Raw genomic sequence first — 14377 nt, 5'->3', positions numbered from 1 at the left:
TTGCATATCTTAAATAATCCGTCCAGCCGACGGATCGCGGCAGAAGTTGCGGAGCGCCTGGTTTGCGTGGAGGCTCTCCTGGTCCGCGCGTGGGACCGCAGCGCCTCGCTCATGAAAACGTGGTGCCGCGTAAAGGCGCACAGCTGGGAGGGGGGATCCGGGCGGACGGGGCTTCTGGTTCCTCCATTCCTTCAGTGAGGCATGCTCTCTGGAGAACGCGGCCTCGGGTTTGGCTCGGCGCTGCGCGCTCTTCTCCTCGGTTGTTTGGCGCGTTTTTCCATTTCAAGGCGCCCCCCAACAGCCCTGCGTGGAGGTTTCACGCCGTTTCCGAGTCTTTGCAGGATGTTGGCTGCCCTGGCGTTCGTTCTGCTCTGCGTCCAGTCTGCTCGCGGACAGGTAAGCACACCTGAGCGACCAGGCGGATGGGGTTGATTCCTGCTGTCAGACTAACGTCCCGCGTCTTCAGGTCTGCTCACCTGGGTTTGCGTTTGATGACGCCGCTGGACAATGCAGAGGTAGGCACCCCCCCCGGCACCCCCCCCCACCCCCCCGGCACCCCCCACCCCCACCCCCCACACACACACCCACCCCCCCCACAGACACAGACAGCGACGCTCTGACGCACAGATGCGCTTCTTCTGTGTTCCAGATGTGGACGAGTGCCTGACCCTGGGGAGGGTCTGCCAGGGGGGCATGGACTGCGTCAACCGGGTGGGGGGCTACACCTGCGTCCCCAGCGAGGTGTACCAGCGGCCCTACCGGCAGAGCAGCCCGGTTCTGCCTGAGCTGAGCTACCCGGAGCCCTCCGACCCGGTGTCTGACACCTTCCTCCCCGCTCCCCCCAGGTTTGTGGAGCCAAGTTACCCCAGGATCAGGAACCCGGCGCTATGCACCCTGGGATATGCTCTCGCAGCTGATGGCACCTGTAACGGTGAGTGAGCCGGAGGATTACTTCCTGACATTCAGATACTGGGGGGCAAAATTCTCTCTAAAACGTAATATTATAGGGTTTTGTCACTGTTCTGTTAATGCTTACATTTTTTGTAAAGTAATTTCTTGATTAAGTTTTAAAAAAGAAAAAAAATTTTGAGTGAAAGGAATTCAGGATCAATTATTTTAAAGAAAAGATCAAATAAACAAATGCCATTCGCCTTAAAAAGAAACTCATTTCTTTATAAAATGTTTTGAACCTTTCTGGTCTGGAAATGCAGCTTAAGTTTAAATGTGGAATCATTGGGAAAACTGTCACAAATAACTGTTGCATGATAAATGGCGTACACCTATAAAGCGTTTTACAATCTTCTTGGAGCGCCCAAAGTGCTTTATACACACACTGATGGTGGTTCCACTGCCGAACAGCGGCGCCAACCTTTGACCACCAGGAGCAAAGTGGGGTTTAGTGTCTTGCTCAAGGACACAAGGGTGCCCAGAGTGGGAACCAGCAATCATTTAGAGGTCGGCCGCTCTACCTCTGAACCACGGCTGCCCCTAAGCAGCAAAGTGAAATGGTGTAACTATGATATAAAGTAAATGAAGTTTTAGCCACACAAGCAGCACAACTGTTAGGCACAGGGGAGGCAGTGTCATGGTTTGTTTCTGCTTCATCCAGAGGTCCGACTTGTCCGTTTTTTAAACGTCTTTTGCAGACTAACTGCACCTTTGGTCCACGCCAGCTTTTTGGGAAGGTGAAAAAGCCAAGTCAAGGGTGTTTGGTTCACCTGACAGTGAACCCTGATGCAATTCACTACAGTCCGGCATTCTGCTGCAGTGCTCGGTCAGGCGGTTCGCTCTGGTCTCCTGAATGCAGTGTGAAATGAATTCACACAAGTCTAACAATTTCACCATGACCTGCCCATTGGCTGTTCAAGAACTGGACTGAGTGATCCCCCCCCCCCCCCCCCCCGCGCGCATTCCAAAGTGGCTCCAAGAAGCCAAAATCCTGTAGACCTTTGTAGAGAAACAAACAGCTAGTACTATCATTCTATTGGTCAGAGGAACCAATCGTGCTGTGACTTTTTATTTTTTAAACGTGTTCTTGATAATCCTCCTTTTTTTAATATATTTTTTCTTTAGTTCAAATAATTCAAGTTGTAAACTGACCACTCAGATTCTAACTGGTCAGTTTGACAGATTTTGTGTAGCGGCTTTCGAGTTGTGGGGTGTGGCCTTCTGACAGGCACACTCCTGATTGGTGATGGGGGGCTTGCCATAGAAATGCCGACCCACTCGGACTGTCACTGACGACGTCTGGCTCCAACATGGCGGCGTCCGTAGCGTGGAAAAATGGCGACTTATTTGACTTTACTTGGTTGGAGCCAGAAGTAAACCATCTTCCATGGATGTCTCACTCGATCCGTCCAGTTCTCAGAGTCAATAGTTTGAACGTCTTGAATCAATTCCATCACTGATCAGACTACAATCAGTGTTCAAACCTTTTCTGCTCGATTCATTAAAACGTCTCTACCTTCGTCCTTCATTGATGGAATGAAAACATCAGCAGCTCTGAGCGGTCCCGTCAGGAATGAGCACCAATTATTCAGACAGAATTGTAAATCAACAAAAACAAATTTATGGAGATTGCTCTGTGTTTTTGTCTTTCCTGTCGTGCAGTTTCTTTCTGAATTTGCTCAGTTTTCCAGTTCCAGCTGTGGTGAACTTTTCCCGTCAGCTGTAGAAGTGCACGCCGTCAGGTGATGCAGGTGAGAGCATCAGTCTCTCACCTGCATCACCGTTTCACAGCAACGTAACAGACGTGACATCCTCAAACCTCACGCAGTTTGGTCAGATGTTAAAATTGAAATACTTTGCAGACAGAAACACTATCAGTTTTTTGTTTTTTTCCACTGCAGAGATGCCAACATTTAGAACCGCCTTTAGCTGAGTTGGAGCTCATGCACAAATATGGACTGTTTCTCCTTTTTCTGCCATGGAACCAGCTCACAACCTTGTTTGGGTAAACTACTCCACCCGGAGAGCCAAAAGTGAGGTCATGTGTTAGCAAACCTGCACCCAGGCCGAGTCCCGGAGAGCAGGCATTCCTCTGAGGGGGCCACTGCCTGTGTGTGTGTGTGTGTGTGTGCGTGTGTGTGATGTAATGACTCGCTGACTGATGCTGCTGTGAAGCAGAAACAGACGGACTTCCTGCCTGAACCTGGAACAAACAGGGCTTTGTCTGTCCGTCGCTGCCACAACATTTCAGCAGCAGGAATTCACTCCGCAGTTTGGAAAAGTGGCTTTTCTTACAGCCACTCACATGATCCGTACTCGGATAATGAATTTACAGTTTATTTATCGGTTTTGTCCCTCCAAAATATCCCCACAAGGTTCGACACTTGCTCACAAATGTCTGAATGTCTGCTTTGTTATTGATTGAACTGATAAGTTTGACTTGATTCCATCAGCTTCCAGTCTCAACTTTGATCTCAACTAACCAGAAAACAAATGTATTGATGGGATTTTTCCGATTTCGATTGAACTGAACACGCCAGATCCGGTTAATCCAAGCCTTGAGGACCGGGTCGGAAACTTCTGGTGGAGCGGTTGTGGTCTGGACGTCGGTCCCTTCCATCAGAAAGTCCTTTCTTGTTTTAGCAGCCATGAACGCTCCGCTGAACATCAGTCTGGACCAAGCAAAGTCATTTATCGGGGAACTCTGGTTGAGTTCAGTCTGAGCCAGAAAAGTTTTTTTTTTTTTTTAAATCAGAATGAACCAAACTATAATTGTTAAATAAAGTTAGTGATTGTCTTCAAATTCAGACATGAACGTTAATTGTAGATTTTAGTCTCCAGCTCTAGAGTTTTTTCCATTAAAGTCGTAGATTTACATCAGTCTATGATGGTTTTTGATTGTTTTCAACTTTAAAGAACCTGATAACCGATCAGAGAAGTTCTGTAAAGTTCTGATAGTTAAAGTTCTTTTAAGGTCTGAAGGCCAGGTAGAAACAGGTTGTTGCCACAGGTTTGCAAAGGCCAACCTGTTTGTTTCAACCTAGTTTAGCCAATCTATTGTTATTTTTTCAGTTCTCTATAACCTCTTCACTTCTTTTTAATTTTGTTTGTTCTGTTCTAACTTATTTTGAAAATGTATCTTTATTCTATTTTCATTTCAAACGAGTCACTTTCTTTTATACCGCATGATTGACATATTCAGTAAATTTGAAAAACCAAAATTTAACTTGATTTATCTTCTGCTTTGGGCCTTTTCTGGCCTCCGTATGTCAGGGTCGGTGACCTTTGTTGGCACATGAGGTGGCCTTTCCTCGGTCAGACGTTATCACTGCCTGTTCAAACAAGAAAGCAGGCCCCCCCACCCACTTCCTGTACGGGTTTTCTTGAGATTTGCCACTTGACTTGTGTGACTTGATAGTCTGATAATCAGAAACAAAGCTGAAGCCTTCAAATTTTCACATCCACAAAAGGAAATGAGGCTTTTATAACGGCAGAAAGAACGAAGGGAACCCAGATTGTAATTCCAGATACCTGTAATCTGGAGTTAAAACGTGGGGGGTGATGCCATGTTGAAATATTGTACAGCGCTTTCAGGATTTCCAGTTAAATCTGTTTGAATGCAGAAAAAATGAGATAAAGAATAACAACTTCTGATGGATTCGGTCTATTGAATCCATTTTTTTGTTGTTGATTTGCCAAAAACTGAATTAAATTTATCTTCTGTTTAATCCTCATTTTGACTGAATAGCTTCAATGATTAAATGTTTGTGATGGAGACAGAATTTAACATGAGAAGACAATTTTTATCCTACAAGAGGGAGATTTTTGTTACAGCAGCTGCAAATGTTACAGAAATATGAAAGAAAAACAAAAATGATCCATAAAATCAAGAGCATAAGTAAACATGAGCATAAACTATGGAGTAATATTTATGCACACAAAGTTGCAAATGAATATATAAAATTTTATCTTTCAATTTTTATTTTGGCTTTCAAAAACTTTTTTTGTCCCATTTTTATTATTTTACTTTCAAATTTATTTTGCTTTCAATAAATATTTTTGCATTTGCCAAACAAATGTTTTCACATGCGTTGTCTCCTCTCGCTTTTTTCCTATTTTGATTTTGCTCGCATAAGAAAAGAAAAATTTGAAAGTAAAAAAAATAGTTTAAGCAAAAAAAAAATAATTAAAAAATATCACTCCATAATAAACCAGGATGACAGTTCTGCAGATAACAAGGTGAAACCACACGAATGCAAATGAAAGAAAAACATTGTTTTTTTGCTTTAGGATAGAACTTTTTCTTTAGCATAAATCAAAATTTCTAAAGGTTTTGTCTCCCCCCCCCCCCCCCCCCCCCCCACATCAGTGAGGTCTTTTTGACCTCCTGTTTGTCTACAAATCATCATTTCTTGTTTTGTTTTTTCATTGCAGACATTGACGAATGCGAGACAAACTCTCATCAGTGTCACCGCACTCAGGTGTGCATCAACACCGCGGGCGGATACACCTGCACCTGTGCTGAAGGCTACTGGCTGTTCCACGGACAGTGTCAAGGTCAGAGGACAGGCCGGTCTGCAGGGAATTCTGAAAGGGAATTTAAAAACATGGGATGTAGCTAAAAGCCTCATTACTGTCAAACGCTACAAACATTGACTGTATGTAAAAACTGGACTGAGTGACTCCTCCCCCTGGGATTCCAAACAGGAAACGCCTGCAAAAAAATAATAGACGTCTATAGAGAATTAAACAGCCATTCCATTGGTCAGAATAACCATTTTTTTATACCTTTTTTTTTCTGTAGTCCAAGTTAAAAACTGACCAGATGCCTTAATAAAGTAGGCGGAGCCTGCTGGCTCCAACGGTCAAAACGCTTGACAGATTTTGTGTAGCCTGATTTTGAGTGGAAAGGGTTTGGCCTTCCGACAAGCCCACTCCTGATTGGTGAGAGCTGTTGCCATAGAAACAATGAGCTCTTTGGCCAAAATCACTGCTTACATGATGACGACGTCCGGCTCCAAGATGGCGTTGTCTGAATCGTGAAAAAATGGTGACTGAACTGACTACATTTGGTTTGAGTCGGAAGTAAACAATATTCTTGGAATGACGTCGGTCAGTTCTGGCCTACAACTGTCGCATCCACTTTAAAGAATCTCAAGAAAAAAAAAACAGTTTTCTAAGTTGTTTCTGAATTTTAAAAACTGGGAAAAGAAACACTTTTCAAAGTTTTTTTTCTACTCAGATGAACCTTAATAAAGCAAATAGATGCCATAAATGCATCTATTTGTCTACAGAGAATAAATATTCGATGAAACACAAGTAGAAATGTTTTTAAGCTTTAATAATTGTAAAACAAAACAAAAAAGAGCCATTTTACTGTGTTTGTTCACAGGGAAGCCATTAGTTTAATTGAAACTGCTCCACTAAAACAGCTGAAGTCATCTTTGATTATTCTACAGAAAAAATACTCAGTTAAAGTAAGACTAATAAATGGGATTTGTTGGATTAAATAGAAAATGTTTCTGGGCTGTCCTGTAGAGCAACAGCACCTCCTGCAGGTTTGTCAGGGTAAAGCAGCAGTAGATCTGCATTCAGTGAGCAGTTCTTTGTCATTTAACAGTAAATAGTTTTTATAATCTAAAGAGATTGAAGTTTTTCTTATGTGATACTTTTTTCCACTTAGTCGGTCTTTTACCTGACAGGGGAGTGTTATTTCATCTGCAGAGCGCTCTTAAGCTAGAATCCAAAAGAAGAGGATCTTTGAACTGAAAAAAACGTGTGTTTTTGGTAAAAGCACGAGACTTTGCGGACTTGATTAACGTCGAGTCACTCAACAAGTTCCTTTGAAGAAGATATTCAAAAAAAACTTTGAATGAACTCTAAAAGCTTGGTTTTTAGTAAAAGGCTTGGGTGGAAAAACTGTTTTTCTAACCATCGTTTCTCCTCTCGATTAGACATTGATGAGTGTCGCTATGGTTACTGCCAGCAGCTGTGCGCCAACGCTCCCGGTTCCTACTCCTGCTCCTGTAACCCCGGATTCGTCCTCAATCCGGACGGTCGGACCTGTCAGGGTAACTCGGTGTATTTTATTGTGAAGGACGGTCCACGTCTTTGTTGTTGTTTTTTTGAGAGGCACGCTTTATGGTGAAACTGAGAGAACCCTGCTGTGTTTGTCCAGACGTGGACGAGTGCGAGGAGGAGCCCTGCAACCACGCCTGCTTCAACACCTACGGCTCCTTCATGTGCAACTGTGACGAGGGCTTCGAGCTGGCTTCAGACGGCACCACCTGCATGGGTGAGCAGCTCTGACACTCCTGGATCATCCTCAGCCACAAATATCTGACTTTTCCTCTGAAAAACAGTACTTCTTCCAACAAACGCTGCTCTCTCTCACCAGACGTTTTTCAGTCTGCAACCGAAACTAAATAAAATTGAAAAATAAGTTAGATTTGGTGCCGGAAATATATAAAAGGCAGAAACTACAATGACATCCAAATCTGTGCTGCAAAAAGACTAAAAATGTTCAAAAAATGTCAGATTCTCTGATGGGTTATGTGAAAAGGTTGTCTTTTCTGCATCTCACAGATGAGGCAAGCTTATTTGTAGAGCACATTTCATGTACAAATACAAATTAAAGTGTTTTACCTGATATATTCACACAAGTATTAAAGGAGTCAACATTGAAATATATATATGTATATTATAAAATTAAGAAGAAACCTAAGTTTAAAATCGCATTTCTGAGTATTTCTTTTTTCGAATCGCTATGAACCAAGGACAGACGAAAAAATTAAGTTTGAAAAGATCGTATTTGTGAAAAGAGGCTGGGCGGGCCACAAGCTCCTTGCTCCAAACTCTGAGCAGCAGGGAGGGGAAGGGGGGCGGGGTTGCTCTGCGTCAATTGTCCCGCCCACAATTCAGGTAAATTTCTAAGAAACTCCTGCAGAAACTATGCCCAAGAAAATGACATAATGCCTATTTTTGTTTAAGTAATTATTGCACAGTTTCTTTAAATCCAATAAACTTCATTCACTTCTCAAGTATCACTGTGTTCATCTGCTATATGATATATTTAACTGAAATTGATGATCCAAACAACCAATGAAGAAAAATCTTGGAAATCCTCAGGGCTGGCCAAACCTTCTCAAACCACTGTGAGAGAGAAACTCTCACGAGAAAAATGTTTTGGAAACCCACCAGTTATTCAGACCTTCAAGTCTTCACTCAACGCTAACATTTATCAGAGAATTCAGTCTGTAAAAGCAAAGTAAAAACATTACAAATACTGAAAATTTTCCTCCTTTTGTTTTCATGTTTTTTCTATTCGAGTCAAATGATCTGTGCAGACATTTCTGAAGCTGTTGCATTGACTAGAGTTCAGGTTATTGGTTTAGTTGATTCTCTGAATTAATTTTAGCTTCAAATGTTTGACAGCTGACTGGTGAGACGAAAAGCAGGACAAAGAAAAAAAACAGGTCATTGCTTTGCAGAACACCATTTCCCATAGACTTCTACAGGAAATGATGTCATCTTTTCAACCTTGCTGCAAAAAAAATAAAGCAAATAAAAAGGTCAAAGTGGAGACGCCATAAAAAGACTGACCAGAGCAGGAAAAAGACAGAAACAAGGAACAGAATCTCACTGAATTGGAGCAAACGTGCTTTTCTGTGTACCAGAGCTGCACATGACGGAACCTGATGGAAGGTTTATTGTTCTGGGATGAAGTCATGGTTCTTTATGTGATGCAGGTTTGTTCTGCAAGATGTTTATCTGACGTTCCACTGGGTTCTGAGATTTCAGAACATTCTGCATCTTTCTAAACTGCCTCCCAGTGAGGAGGAGGAGTTTTCCTTCCTCCAGCAGAGAGATGGAGCACGAGCAGCTCTTCTTCGGGGCGACTTCCCGATCCTCCTGAAGGGCCTCCTCTGCTCAGGTAAACCGCCTGATTACCTGCACGAGTCTGACTGTACGCTCTGCCTGACTCAGACCTGGATGAGTGCAGTTTCTCGGAGTTTCTGTGCCAGCACACGTGTGTGAACAGCGCCGGCTCGTTCTCCTGCGTCTGTCCGCCCGGATATTACCTGTACGATGACGACCGGAGCTGTGAAGGTAAAGTCCCCGCACCTCCTCGTTTCCGCCGCACGTCGGGTTTCTGCCTGATGCTGAGTTGTTGCTCCGCCCCCTCAGGTGGACGCTGTCACTGACTTGTGCTGTTGTGTGTTTTTGAAGATATCAATGAATGTGACACTGGTAACAACACCTGTACAACAGAACAAGTATGTTTCAATTTCCAGGGAGGCTACACATGCCTGGGTCCGTTACAGTGTGAGCCTCCTCACGTCGCTGTGTCTGACAAGTGAGTCGGACGTGTTTTTTGGCTTTTGCCGGCTCGTTTGGGGCTTTTCTGACCGCGTCCTGTCGCCTGCAGTCAGTGCATGTGCTCAGCTGAGAACCCGGCCTGCAAAGACAGGCCCTTCACTATTCTGTACCGACACATGGACTTGCCGGCGGGGCGCAGTGTGCCTGCAGATATCTTCCAGATGCAGGCCACCACGCGTTACCCCGGCGCCTTCTACATCTTCCAGATAAAGTCGGGGAACGACGGACGGGAGTTTTACATGAGGGTGAGTGCCGCAAAAAAAACCAAATCGAGCACACAAACACAGGAGCGCAGACTTAACAATGCTTAAACCTTTTCTACGGAGGTCTGAAGAGGCCAAAACACACATTTCCATAAACCGACTTTTTAAAAAACATGGAATGTAGCAAAAAGCTTTATTACCGTCAAACATTATGACTCAAACTGTTGAATTAGATCTAAATAATCAAAAGGGAAAAAAAAGATTCAATCAAACGCAGCTTTTCAAACTGTTTCTGATTTGTAAAAAAGGAAGAAAAAAATATTTCAGATTTGTAACTGCCATAAAAAACAAACTGTTGCAGATAAACGGCATAAATACATCTTGTATTTTCTATACAGGACAACGTTTTATTAAAACAGACTTTAAAAAAAACTTATTAGAAATAAAAAAACAATTTTGTTGACAGGGAAACCATTAGTTTAAAATAAACTACCGTACTCCACTAAAACAGCCGAACTTAAATTTGAACATTGTTTTACTTCTTCTCCTCCTGTATAAAGTTAAAGTAAATAAATGAATGGGATTTACTGTTTGATTAAATAGGAAAATGTTTCCTGAATTCGTCCCCCTTTATCTGAGCTGTCCTGTGGAGGAACAGCACCCCCTTCAGGTTATTTGTGGTAAAGCAGCAGTTGACTGCATTCAAAGACCAGTTCTTCACAACTGTACAGTAGTTTCTATACTTTAGAGGTTTTTGAGTTTTTCTTCAGTTAGTTGTCGTTTTCCCCCCACTTTCTTAGTTCTGTCTCTCTGACAGTGTTCAGAAGGGCTTTGCTGAGGAGTGTTTTTTATTATACGGAGGACTGAAGAGGCTAAAACACACAACTGCATTAATCCATGAGGTGTTTTCATTTAAAGCATCGAAGTTTTAAAAACTTTTAAAAAGGGGAAATATGTATAAAGTACTTCGATGGTCATCTCATAAATTATCTTGTTAATTCATTTTTGTTTTAATAATCTGGTTTATTTTAAAATAATTTGTTGATTTATTTGCATGTAGAAAAAGGTTTTCAGACATAATAAACTCCAAATTGTTTAGAGTTGCTCACATGCATATGAAAAATGTCATATATCTTTCTGTTTTTGTATAAATTAATTAATGTCTTTGTTTCTTTATTTATTTATCATTAGAAAAACAGAATAAAGTCTAAATAATAAAGTATTTGTACATGTATAAAATCCACAGACATAAAAGAGAGGTTTTGAAAGCATACATTTACAAATATTCATTTTTTTTATCCTAACCACATTTTAAATAGTCTTTTGAGCTCATTTGAATTCTGGTTTAGAGGTTTAGGATTGTTTGGTTTTCTATCCATCACTTCTTAAGTCCTCTCTGCTTTTCCCTCGTTTGGGCTTCTGTGGTTCTATAAGAACAAATTCAGAACCGATATTTGTTCTGACTATTTAGTTTACAGAACACAAAACAAAACAAAAAATAATGGCAATGATATGAATCACAATAAAGTCTCCACAGGCAAACACATTGTCCAAAGACAAAGAAAAAAATCTGTCCGAAAAATCAATAAAAACATGAGGAAGTCTAAAGCCTGTAATGGAATATTAAAGGTACCATAAAGAAAATAAATAAATGGGAATAAAATAAACCTTTTACGATATCTATGCTACTTTTTCAAAAGAAGTAGTTGTGTTATTTCAAGAAGAAAGTGAAGCCGATTCAGGGAAGTTCCTCAGCAGTCTGTCTGATTTCTCAGAAATTAACCGGCTAATGTTCGACGGTCTTTGAAGATTTTAAAAGGTGAATTTTACATTTAAGCATTCATTTTTTCTTGATAAATTAAGACTTTGAAACATAAATTTATTCTTTTAAAATGTTTTTTTTAAATATAATTGTACGACTTTGTTCACAACTTTGTTCTTATATTGATTTATTTGTCTTCTTTTCTAGTGGCCCTAATGCTTCACTGTAGAAAACAGCCTAACAGCAAAGCTAAAAAGATCTTTTGTTTTTCACCCTAAAAACCTCCGGGGCAGATGAAGCCCTCACGTCCTCAGCCAGGTCGCTCTGCAGGCGAGCGCCACGGTGCTGGAATGAGGCCTCGCCGTGACCCCGAGGATCAGCAGACCTGGACCTGAGGGCCTGAGGGTCATTAACTAAAGCAGTTCTGATCAAAGTCTGTTTAGACTTTTAGGAACTAATAAAAGAATCTTCAAATCGATTCCAAAGCAGACTGGGAGCTTTAGAATCGATTTCAAGCCGATTAATAGAATTTTCATTCGTCTATTCTAGAGGTTATAAAAGCAGGAATGACTATTTCAGCTCTGGATAGAAAGGCTCTAAAAAAGATTCTGAGACGGTGAAATCCGTCTGTGACTTGATTTGTGTGAAAAAGAAAGATCTGCATCTAAAAATCACACAGAGTTCGTTTCAGGATTTATTGACGCAAAACTTTAAAACGCGTTTGGTTTGAAAAACTTGAGGGCCACAAAAAAAGAAAGAGAGAAAACTTTAGTGACGGAGCATCAAACACCTGAGCCGATCTTATTAAAGTCACTGAGGAGGAGGAGGAGGGGGGGGGGACGTGTGCGGTCCGTAACAGACAAACCGAGCACACGGCGCCGCCCGCAGGAATCGGGTCAATCTGTGGAAAGGTCAACAGAAAGACGTGGCCTCCTGGTGTTTGCTCGCCAAAGCTGCGTTACATCTGCAGGGCGGGAAACCTGCTGCTGTGGGGGAACTGCATGTTCAAGTAAAAAAGTTCTTTGTTTAGTAAAAACAAAGAACTTTTTCCACTAAATCTTCAAATATCAAAAGTTTTGACTTCATAAATAAAGCGCTTGTGTTTTCTTGTTTCTTGTTTTTATGTATTAATAATCATTTTCTGCAGTAAACCCAACGTGCACAATATGAAACATAAAGCATTTAAAATGGTTTACTTGACATTATTCAAAACCAATACAGTTTTAGCCACTTTTCTTTGAATATGATATATGATTCTTCCAAGACAGATTTTTATCTAAAGTCAGATCCTTTTTCCCATGTTTTACTCCATCAATACACAGTTTTACTTCCTCCTGTTTTTTTTTAATTAACAAAATCCATAAACTAACTTAAACCTGAATATGTAGAAAACACTTTCAGTCTGATTCCTGGATACGTTTACAGTAAAGCCTCTAGTTCTTTTATAATTATTTTGAATTAAAAACTTCCAACGGGAAAACAAATGGAGGCAGAAAGCTGTCATCAGGATTTCTGGTGGAGCGTTGTGGTCACACCAGACGGCCATCACTGCAGCTTTAAAGCGGCCAAACGGAGACAAACATCCAATTTCCTGCTTTTGTTTGCCTTTTTCTGAACTGCAAAAGTTCACACAGACTGAGCGAACTGCATTTCTTTATGGAACAGATGCTGCGACTTGTTCAAATCCAGAGAGATTTGTACCATTAGTTTTCAGACTAAAGTGAATCCAATTAAAATAATGATAGAAAACCGATTGGCGTGAACTCGTTACCTTGACTGAAACGTCATTGGGTTTTAACCTGTTTGATACATTTTTATGTTTTCCAGCATTATTATTCAAATGAACGGTTGGTGTGGTTGAACTTTTCTTGGGATGCATGTGCACCAACACATTTGGTGGTCCTGGTTCTGCTGGTGCGAAGGTTCACCTGAGAAACCAGCAGATGAACTCTGGTGCGGGTTTCTTCAGTGGGAACACAGATGCTGTGAGCTCTGCGTGTTTGGAGGAGAAGAAAACGGCCACAGAAGTCGGGGAGTTCAGAGCAGCTAGAGGACTTTTGAACTTTTCCTGGTCAGAACTCGTTCTGGACTCTGGTGCCTCCAAAAGAGCTGGAACTGGATTTAGTTTGGTTCTCTCCTGAACCAGCCAGGGTGACGTGCCTGACATGAGTCGGGAGTTCCTTCCAGGACGTCACACCTGAACACGCTTCCTGCTGTCATTCTTTACATTCCTGCACTCTTTGTTTTACAGCAAACCAGTCATGTCAGCGCCACGCTGGTGCTGGTGCGTCCCATCAAAGGGCCCAAAAAGGTGGTGCTGGACTTGGAGATGGTCACCGTCAACAACGTCATCAACTTCAGAGGCAGCTCCATCATCCAGCTGACGATATTTGTGTCGGAGCATCCGTTCTGAGAGTCCGGAGCTCGTCAGAGAGTCTTTCTGTTTGTGCTAACGGGACTCTGTCGAGACGGATCAGATGAGAACCGAGCCGAGATCAGCTGATGGGATGCTCTCACCCCCCCCCCACCCCCACCCCATCCCCACACGATTTACTGGACGTGGAGCCGTCATACCAACACAGACGGGTATCTGTGGTGTACAGTTTCTGCCAGCTCCACCTCAGATGTAACTGAAATGAGTCTCTGTGTATATGCGAGGTTTCCCCAAGCTCTCAGTGAATGTTGATGACCTCACTTCAAAGCCGTGGCGGTGAGGGTCTCGCCGCCTCGGAACGCCGTTTGATCAGCAGGAGCCTCTCTTCCCAGCGCTGGTCTCATCATGCGTCTGCTGAAGCGGTCTTAGAAATTATGTAACGAGCGTCTTAACTGAATAATTGATCCCCTTTGGGCCAATAAACGACTTCCCCACTCAGTCTGCTGTCTGTGGCGTCATCCTGCTGAAACCGCGGCGTTAAGGAGAAGTGTTTGGGTTCGGTTTTCCCTGAAGGTGACACCGCCCGCTCTTTTCATCCTTGAGCCTTTTGTCTCGTAGAACTCAATCTGATGAGCCGTCAGGTCATTTGGCATGAAAGACAGTTGGAGGTGATCATGTGACCCTCCTGATTTGAAATGCGTCGCCGGTTTG

The 14377-nt window shown here is 42.3% G+C and overlaps 1 protein-coding gene across 1 annotated transcript; it reads left to right on the top strand.

The window, feature by feature from the left end:
• The first annotated feature begins 1 nt into the window (after position 1).
• On the top strand, positions 2-14164 carry fbln5 (fibulin 5). The gene is made up of 10 exons (XM_023951670.2): positions 2-396; positions 467-515; positions 650-931; positions 5383-5505; positions 6903-7019; positions 7127-7243; positions 8935-9057; positions 9178-9304; positions 9377-9572; positions 13544-14164. The coding sequence occupies exons 1-10, from the start codon at positions 202-204 to the stop codon at positions 13703-13705; spliced, it is 1491 nt and encodes a 496-aa protein (XP_023807438.1). The 5' UTR covers positions 2-201; the 3' UTR covers positions 13706-14164.
• Positions 14165-14377: the final 213 nt, after the last annotated feature.

The sequence above is a fragment of the Oryzias latipes genome, chromosome 22 (genome assembly GCF_053564925.1).
Source record: "Oryzias latipes strain Hd-rR chromosome 22, Olatipes_Hd-rR_3.1".
Taxonomy (NCBI): Eukaryota; Metazoa; Chordata; class Actinopteri; order Beloniformes; family Adrianichthyidae; genus Oryzias; species Oryzias latipes.
The sequence above is the reverse complement of the archived record's forward strand: the minus strand, read 5'-3'. Positions and strand labels throughout refer to the sequence as shown.